Source organism: Notolepis coatsorum, assembly GCF_963971535.1.
Source record: "Notolepis coatsorum genome assembly, chromosome: 1".
Taxonomy (NCBI): domain Eukaryota; kingdom Metazoa; phylum Chordata; class Actinopteri; order Aulopiformes; family Paralepididae; genus Notolepis; species Notolepis coatsorum.
Genome location: NC_140165.1, coordinates 176404207 through 176414320, shown reverse-complemented (window position 1 = coordinate 176414320; position 10114 = coordinate 176404207). Strand labels below are relative to the sequence as shown.

Genomic DNA, 10114 nt, shown 5'->3' with positions numbered 1-10114 from the left:
CCCCCCGAGAACATTTTATGCCCCCCCACTAATTTGTTTCTGCAGCCTGGTCTGGTGCTCCTGCTCAAAAAAGTTTGGTACACCATGCAACCCCGTCCCATGAGCACTGCATGCCTGCCTTTAGGCTTCTGGAGCAGAATATAATATTTAATGGCTCCCAGAGGTGTAGAGAGAGTTCCGAGAGTGTGTGTGTGGGAGAGAGAATCACATTATCAGCTGTTAATGTATCAATAATTGATTAATTAATTAGTCAACAGCTAGAGGTCGTTATGTATAAGCGACATGGCAACACCTATTCAGTGGCAGACTTAGTGGGCAGCTGCCCAGGCCGCGTGTATGCCTTCGACGACGGAACTGCATTTCCGCATTCGAGTTTTGCGCTCTGATTGGCCAGGTCATGTGACATGTGCGCCAATCGTGGGACAGCAAGTTCTGCGCCTATTTCCGGGTCTAACAGCCTGCAAACTACCTGGCTGCTCTAAGACAAACTCTAACCTTAACCAACTTCGAAAGAGTGCCTAAGCTTAACCGTCGGAATCAGGGCAGGCGTTCTATCGCCATGCTCTAAGACAAACTAACCTTAACCTACTTCGAAAGAGCGCCTATAAGCTTAACCATTGTAGAAACTTGCGGTCCCACGATTGGGCGTACATGTCACATGACCAGAAATGACCTGGCCAATCAGAGACGCGGAAATGCAGTTATGTTGTAGAAGGCATTCAGGCGCCCAGGCCGGCATCTTGCTGCTGTATGAGGAGGCAAATTATTATTATTATTGTTTATTTAAATGTTTTCCCCCATGAATGGTGACCTTTGCTCCATCGGTTTTCTATTGGTCATTGCACGTCAAGTCAATTAACCTTGTTGGAGTGGTACAGCAAGATGAAGAAGATACAGATACAGTCTGTTGTTTGAAATGCAATTGTTTAATAAAAGTATTTGTTTGATACAGGATTTGTCCAATGCAGTGTTAATTGTGCAATAGTTTAACAGGTCGTCGTCAGGTGTGTGAAACTTGTTGGGGAATGAAACCAAAAAAGGGAGGGTGGGGCGTAGGGTTTTTTAGCCCAGGGCGGCATATAAACTACGAACGCCACTGCACCGATTATGTTACCTCTCAATCATAGGCTATTGACCCTCTAGTCTTCGAGTAGCCAGACAACTGACAAGATACACGTTGTCAGACGAGCGTGCTGCTAGATTTGAAGAAACCTTTTGATGACATGACTGTCTTCTTCGGTCACGTTACCTTCTCGTTACCTCGGGGCACTAGCATTGATCTGCCTTCAATCACCTGACACGCACAGACTCTCGGCGCTCCTTTACTACACCGACCGCGGGAATAGCAGCCTATTTGCTCGGCGGGCAAGAGGAGAGGATCTATATTTATTTCAAGGTTATATCTCCTGCGAGGGGACCTGGCCATTACGATCCTATGGGAATTTTAATATTTGCAGCATTGCTCTGGACCGCCGTCGGAGGTAAGAATGTTGAATAAGGTTACAATAGCCTCAGGGCTGTAGACTGTAGGGCGCATCAGGCTATTGAATAACGCACGACTTGTACGTTTAGTCTACTTACATGATGCTATTGGCTCCTCGACTGGGCTATAACAGATATCATGAAACAGGCTCTTGGGAATGATTCAATGAAATGTGAAATGTTATTACTACGTTATCACGGTAATTTTTTTAACGCGGGTTCCTTGTGTAATTACATAGGCAACGGAAAACCTTGGAGATTTAGACATAAACATGCCTTACATAATTTGTTATGCGTCCACCTTTCCATTCCAATTATTGGAAATCTATTCGTTAATTGTATTTGCAATAAATCCAATGGGGATGTTTATGGTGTGGTTCGTTTGCTAGTTTCACCCGCCAAGGCTATTTCTAAACAAACGACAACCGGTGTGAATCCTGATGGCAAATGCGGATTAGAGTCCCGCGCAGGTGAGCGGAAACTGCGCACGTGCGCTCGTCATGTGTCAGCAGCACTGACCGACTGACTGGCTGGTGTGTGTGGAGGCCTGGAGGGAGTGTGAACACCACGCGGCCCAGGAGGAGAGAGGCACGCGGCTGATCTGCTTCTTCCAAGAGTTTGGTCGCAGCCTGTAATGAAAAGCAGTGTCTTCTTTGAATGGATCATTAGTGTATCATGCAGGTAAACCATACGGATTTAAAATATTCACTCCCTATAGTTATCTCTTAATTACATTGGGTGGTGGGACCCATTAGGGCGGCGACCCCTCAACTAACTAACAGACCACCACTGGTTTTAATTTTATTGATTTTTTTTTAATAACAATAATAATATCTATCTCCACCTTTCTGCCTATCTGTCAACACTATCTATCGATCTATCGAAGATTTTATATAACATGCATCAATCTGATACTATCATCTCTAATATGAATTTCAGTTATACAAATTGATATTAGCTTCAAAAGTTGGGTACACTTTATTTATACACAAATAATGAGGTTGGTAAACTACGTTTTAGTGGGTTTACCTTCCACTACACCCCTGTCATTTTGGTTCTGAAACAGGGATTGTATCTGGAGCTACCATGGTATAATTAATCAACTGTGCCAGGCCCTCTCTCCCCCCACTGAGGATGGCCACAGGACAAGCCAATAAAGCCTGGATCACAGTTAGCTGTTCCAGCTTAGAGAGACACAACACGAGACCGATCACACACACCAAAGACACAAACACATGTTGTACACACAACAAAGACACACAGGACCATTTTCTCTCTCTCTCTCTCTCTCTCTCTCTCTCTCTCTCTCTCTCTCTCTCTCTCTCTCTCTCTCTCTCTCTCTCTCTCTCTCTCTCTACAAACAGCAAATTTTCTCTGGAATACACACACGTCACACACAATTATATAGGCGAGCGAATGTGTGAGTGGAGGTTCATCATTGACCCTACGCCCAGTATCAATTAACCAATTGATCTTATAGACTTCACTTGTCTGGCCAAGTCAACACAGGGTCTTAAAGACACAGTTGCTGCTATTTTCTGCCGAAGCCATTGGCTTCCAGTGTATCTGAAAATGTGTCACCACCACATAATGCTGACATTTTATGTGTTACTTGTTTTCTGAAAGGTTTTTTCATTGTGATATAATACAGTATCCGAGGAAGAATTCCTCTTCTTCTCTTTTAGACACCATAAGGCACAATAGAGAAACATTTCAGGTAAAAAGATGTTAGCGTGGCATTTTAGTCAGATGTGGTGACTTTCATGGGTTTTTGTGGCTACATTTTCAGATACAATATAGATGCCCATGACAGTGGTGAATAGGCAAAAAATAACTACCAAATCTTTCATTAAAATATTATGAAAAAAGAAGGGCAATTCTTGTATCAAGGCAAGAATGATTTGGAACCCAGATGTCAAAATACTGGTATATGGTCCTAATTATTGTGTGTGACTTTGTAAATAATCTTTTTCAATAATTAATTCTATGTATCCAAACAGGGGAGAGACTGCAGGTATCTGCTTAGGTGTCTTTGATGGTATTCAGCGGGGGCGGTCAGCCAGGGATTAGATGACTGATTTAGACTGTTGATGGGAAACTACCATCCGGCTATACCCTGTAAGATAAAACCCTCTGGGAGCTCTGCTTCCTGGAGGGGGGGGGGGGGGAAGAGAGAGAGAGAGAGAGAGAGAGAGAGAGAGAGAGAGAGAGAGAGAGAGAGAGAGAGAGAGAGAGAGAGAGAGAGAGAGAGATGTAAGCTTCTTTCCTGTGCTGCCGTACTTGAGACTTACCTTAACAAGCGACACATCTGCAAGCACAATTAAACCATTATTAAATCAATTATCCAGGGAGTTGGTTTAAAGGTGCAATTTGGAATATTTTAGTTTGACCATACAAATGTGGCAGTTTACCCATATTTACATCCTTGAAGCGTTTGACATTGTACATGGCAAATAAACTTTTAGGAATTTATTTGAAAATATCAAAGGGTAAGTTCAGAATTGTTGACCAGTAGCCCCATTTCCTACTTACCAATGATGTTGTAAGATTAGATATGATATTCCCTTATTCAGGGACGTGCACAGGACTTTAGAGGGACAGGTGCTCAAAGGCTGAAAAGGGCACTATACCTGTGTGTGTTTGAACCGAGCGTGCGAAGTGTGCAAGCCCGATTTTTGGGGGCCCCTTTTTATGCTTTTTGGTGATCAAATATTGAATATTGAACTATAATTATCAGTGCAGGAGCTCACTTATCCTTGAAAGACACTTTTATCACTGACTTAAAAGGCCCATACGTCTCCATAAATGTTCAGGGGGCAGGCGTGCGTTCCTGAAATCAACTGGGGTTGCACGCACCTAATGGCGCCACGTGCACGCACGCTCCCGGCGCGTGCGCGCGCTCCTGCGAATGCGCATAAATGTCCCCTCGCTTGAGCACAGACTACAGACAGTGCCTAATTGCCTCTACGAATGGAATGTAACACTTATCATTCACAACAAGTTAGGTGTGAATGTATCTGAGAACGTATTTAACACACCTGACGACCGGCGCTATTGATATGCAAAGTAGCCCAGGTGGGTAGGCTATTTATAGCGAGTACTTATCTTACCCTGGGCCTGCACGGAGTGCAACCCCGTCCCATGACGAACGCATGCCTGTCAGGGGGGAGGGAATAAGTGCTTACCCTACAGACCCCAAGAAGTGCTGTATATTCTGTATTGTTTAATATAAATGCCTTTTTTATTCCAATCCCGATTTGTATTTGAGATTCCCAAATCCCATCGGACTTGACTTCTTTGTGTCCCTCAGTGAGTGTAATACCAGCATTCAACTGAATGCGCCATAGCGGTTTCTATCATCATCATCATCATCACCACCCACGCTATGCATAAAATATATAGGTCCGTGGAGAGGCACGCTGAGGAGGCCGTGCAAACTGCAATGGAAAACGGGGCATCTCTCTCTCTTTACCTAATATTTTGATTCTATCCTGACATTTTTCAGTTGGAAGGGCAGTCTATATGCGCAACGGTAAAAACAAATATATATTAGGGGTTTAAAGGTACACGTATCCGTACCGAACCGTTTCAGTGTGTACCATACCGAACGGCTGTGTACCGAACGAATACAATGGTATGTTAACCACTAACGACCACCCACCGGGGCCGGTTTATTCACAATCTAATATAATAATTATTATTAGATTTTTTACAAGTCGATTATTAAATTCAATATAGAATATTCGTTGACAGCCCTTCAAGGACAATTAGTTACTGCATACTACATCACCCCTGAGTGGAACATGGAAAGCAGGCGCGGAACTTTGTTCCTAGCGGTGGGGGGGACATATTAGGGGGCGTGGTCAGTGACGTTGCAGGGGGGGGGGGGGGGGGGTAGGGGGGGGGCGCCCCCCCTTCCAATTTTTTTCTTTTTCTAATACCAGGTGTGCAATACGCATTTTCCCAGGCGGTGGCGCCTCTTGTAAGAAGTGGTCATCGTGGAGCCAGGGCTTGTCCAGCTGCACGTTCGCTAATTTAATATAATGATACTAGTGAAAATAAACTGTCAAAATAAACGAGCTGCATAGGCATAATAAACTGTAAGCGACATATACATGTTTGCACTGTCTTTTTTCTATTATAAAGTGCCTCTCGAGACTCGGGTCCATAACACATAACAGATCAGTCATTTGATTGTAATGCAGGTGCTCGCATTATAAATCGAATGTATGCGAGACAAACAATGTAATCGTTTTGATGCATACATCTCTGCCCAGCCTACCCCACCTGTTGCTGTTGCGCCCCCGCACAGATAGACCCATATCCCCGCACCAGAACGCTACGACGGGGACGTCTCTAAATGTCATGCCTTTATTTTTCAATATTCACTAGTATTCGGACAACAGCTGCACACTTAAAGTGATACATCTAAAATCGCTTACCTTACCTGTCGGGGGTCCAGGATGGCTTGTTCGCCATCCGCCAGGGAAACCGCAGATATATTCCCAAAAATGATTCCAGGCCGCTATTTCTTTACCAACGGATTTCCAGTTCCGCGTTGACGCTTCCAACTGGTACATGCGTCGGCTACACGCTGCTTTAATAACACTGCATTATCGAGACAGCGCCCCTATGTATGACTTTGAGGATCTGGCAATGAATTCCAAGAGTAGGGTAAATCTGCAGTGCCGGCACTGTGTAGTAGCGACTAGCGAGTCACAGTGCTATCCGCCAGGCCGCGCAGTTGCAGCGGTTTGGGGGTAAAAACATGGGGGGGACAAATACTGCATTCTGAAATCATGCGGGGGACATTTTCCGGGGACCCCCCCCGCAAATTACGCCCCTGATGGAAAGCCAAACTTTCCCCCACTGTACCGAAAACCCTTACCGAACCTTGACTTCAAAACTGAGGTACGTACTGTACCGTGGTTTTTGTGTACCGTTACAGCCCTAATATGATGACAACAGCAGAGAGGGTAGGATCTTTTAACTGAATAATACTGTGTACATCATTTTGAAGTGTGTGACTAAATTGTGTTGTGGAAATAGTTTGTAATTAGTTTCACCCAGCTGACAGAAACTGGAGGTGTGGCCTTTGTGCATGTGGCTTTTGTAGTTAAGTGGGCACTTGTGACAGTTTTTTTTTGGTTAAATACCAGCTTTTTCTCTGTTGGAATCATTCTGATGACAACAGCAGAGAGGGTAGGATCTTTTAACTGAATAATACTGTGTACATCATTTTGAAGTGTGTGACTAAATTGTGTTGTGGAAATAGTTTGTGATTCGTTTCACCCAGCTGACAGAAACTGGAGGTGTGGCCTTTTGCTGCAGGTGTCACTCATCAGTAATTACTTAGTGATAGTGATTTAAAGACTTGCTGGCTTAGCGTCAGCGAAGCGAAGAGGGACAAAGAGAGGAGTTTTCCTGAAGAGAGGAGTTTTCCTGAAGAGAGGAGTTATCCGCCGAGGGATCCACCGATCCACCCAGTGCTAAGCACACCATAATCCTATATTTCCCTACTATCTCGCTTCCTCCCTACAACCTTCTCCCTGCCACTCTTGACACCACAATGTGCCTCATACCTATATCCACAATCTGCTCCTCCAGAACTGACTCTACCCATCCACGCCAGTTTGCTAGCAACCCGGCAAATCTCTCCTACCCTCCTACAGCCACTAATACACCTGTCACAGTACGGGGAGGCTTATGGAATTGTCAATCAGCAGTCAAGAAAGCTGACTTCATTACTGCCTACGCCCATAGTCTAAATCTGCAGCTCCTGGCTCTAACTGAGACCTGGATAACTCCCAATAACTCATCAACACCTGCAGCATTATCTACAAACTATAACTTCACTCACACACCTCGACCCTCCAGACGGGGTGGAGGCACTGGCCTCATGACATCTCCTTCATGGGCTACAAACCTAACACAACTCCCAGAACTGTCACTCTCCTCCCTCGAATATCATGCAATATCTGTCTCTAATCCTTTCAATCTCACCATTGTTACACTCTATCTCCCTCCCGGTCCCCTCGATCACTTCATAGATGAGCTGGACATGCTTCTAAGCTCCTTACCGGAAGATGGTACCCCGCTCCTTCTATTGGGCGACTTCAACCTGCCTGACTCATCTCAGTCGGTCCCAGTGGTCTCCCTCCTACAGCAATTTGACCTGACTCCCACTGCCATGCCTCCCACCCACAAAGCAGGCAACTCATTGGATCTCATATTTTCCCGTAACTCCAGCATCATTAACACCACGGTAACTCCCCTACATGTATCTGACCATTCCTTCATATCCTTCTCACTAACTCTCATGCTTAACCAAAAGGTCTTCACCCCAACTCAAACCGTCTCACTCAGACGTAACCTGGCCTCCCTATCCCCCTCCACCCTCTCCTCTGACATAATATCCGCTCTACCTTTGAGTGACACCTTCTCTGCTCTCCCCACAGAGATGGCAACCTCCACCCTCCTCTCAGCCCTTGCAACCTCCTTTGACAAGCTCTGTCCCCTCGTTGAGAAACCTGCCCGCCGTTCCCCACCCAGTCCATGGCTGACGGATGCAGTGAGAGAACAAAGACAGGTCCTGAGAGCGGCTGAGAGGAAGTATAGAAAGTCACGCCTCACTGCTGACATCGACACATATCACAACCTCTTGTTAACATTCTCCAAAACCATTACTAATGCCAAAGCTTCTTTCTTTCACCATAGGATCGAGGCCTCTGCCAAGAATCTTCGCAAACTGCATGCTACCATGTCCTCCCTCCTCACTCCCCCCCCCACCCCCTCCTCCCTCATCTTTTTCTGCCGAAGACTTTGCGATCTTCTTTGAGGAAAAAGTGGAGAACATCCGCAGCTCCTTCTCCCAACCCCCACCCATTCCAAACGCTGAATCGAGAACCTCATCCTTCACTCTGTCATCTTTCTCTCCCATTACAGAAGCCGAGACCCTGACACTGGTAACGTCGAACCGTCCGACTACATGCCAGCTGGACCAGCTACCCTCCCCACTCCTCCAGACCATAGCACCGGACATCCTCCCATTCCTAACTGCAACCATCAATTCCTCACTCAACTCGGGGGTGGTCCCCACCTCCCTAAAACAAGCCAGAGTCACGCCCCTCATAAAAAAAACAACCCTGAACCCCACCGTCATAGCCAACTATCGTCCTGTCTCTCTTCTCTCCTTTCTTTCTAAAACACTTGAACGTGCTGTATCCAACCAACTTACTGGTTATCTCTTACAGAATGACCTCCTAGACCCCAATCAGTCTGGCTTCCGGACTGGCCACTCCACAGAAACGGCCCTCATTGCGGTCACAGAGGCACTTCACTTAGCAAAAGCGAAAGGCCTCTCCTCTGTCCTGATTCTCCTAGATCTATCTGCAGCCTTCGACACAGTCAACCATCAGATCCTCCTCGCGGCCCTCGCAGGAATGGGAGTGGCTGGATCTGCGCTGACATGGCTGACATCATACCTCAACGACCGCTCCTACCAAGTGTCATGGAGAGGGACTCTGTCGGCCACCCGCCCCCTCCGGACGGCTGTCCCCCAGGGCTCGGTCCTAGGACCCCTTCTCTTCTCCCTCTACACTAAATCACTGGGTAACATTATCACGTCTCATGGCTTCTCATATCATTGTTATGCCAATGATACTCAACTCTTCCTCTCCTTCCCTCCCTCAGATATCCACGTCTCTGAGCGGATCTCGGCCTGTCTGTCTGACATCTCCGCCTGGATGACGACCAACCACCTCAAACTGAACCTAAGCAAAACAGAATTGCTCCACCTACCGGCCAAATCCTCCCCCCTGACCGACCTCTCCATCACAGTCGAGAATGCAGCTGTGACCACGTCCCCGACCGCCAAGAACCTTGGTGTTGTCCTCGACGACCAGTTGAACTTCTCTGCTCACATCGCAGCGACAACCAGAACCTGCAGATTCCTCCTGAGCAATGTCAGAAGGATACGCCCCTTCCTGACAAAAGAAGCCACCCAACTCCTCGTCCAATCAACAGTCATCTCCCGCCTCGACTACTGCAACGCACTGCTAGCTGGCCTCCCGGCCACTGCCACCAAGCCTCTTCAACTCATTCAAAATGCAGCGGCCCGCCTGATCTCAAACCTACCGAAGTCGGCCCATGTCACCCCACTTCTTAGGGACCTGCACTGGCTCCCCATTGCTGCACGTATACGCTTCAAGGCCCTCGACCTAGCATACCGTGCGGCAAAAGGGAAACGCTCCCGCCTACCTCCGGTCAATGGTCTCTAACTACACACCCTCAAGACCCCTACGCTCTGCATCTTCTGGCCGCCTCAGACCTACTCCTATCCAAGCTCCCGGAGGGTCATCAAAGAGAAGCCGCCTATTCTCAGTCCTTGCCCCACAATGGTGGAATGAACTACCCATCCCAGTTAGGACAGCCGAATCCCGTCCAATCTTTCGCCGTCGACTAAAGACTCACTTCTTCAACCATTATCTGAAATGATTTTAAAAAAAAAGAAAAAAGAAAAATCTAACCCTGACTAACCTTACTGTCATGCACTTGTCCTAATAAACTAACCTACACTGTAACACGCAACACTTGATGAACATTGTTACTCAGCTGATAGAGTTGTACCCTT

The 10114-nt window shown here is 46.7% G+C and overlaps 1 protein-coding gene across 1 annotated transcript in view; it reads left to right on the top strand.

The window, feature by feature from the left end:
* Positions 1–1336: 1336 nt before the first annotated feature.
* LOC311223531 (uncharacterized protein) overlaps positions 1337–10114 on the top strand; it is a 42646-nt gene continuing 33868 nt past the window's right edge. The window contains exon 1 of the mRNA XM_084308312.1: positions 1337–1481. Coding sequence (XP_084164438.1) covers positions 1436–1481 — 46 coding nt within the window. The 5' untranslated portion in view covers positions 1337–1435. The remainder of the gene's footprint in view (positions 1482–10114) is intronic.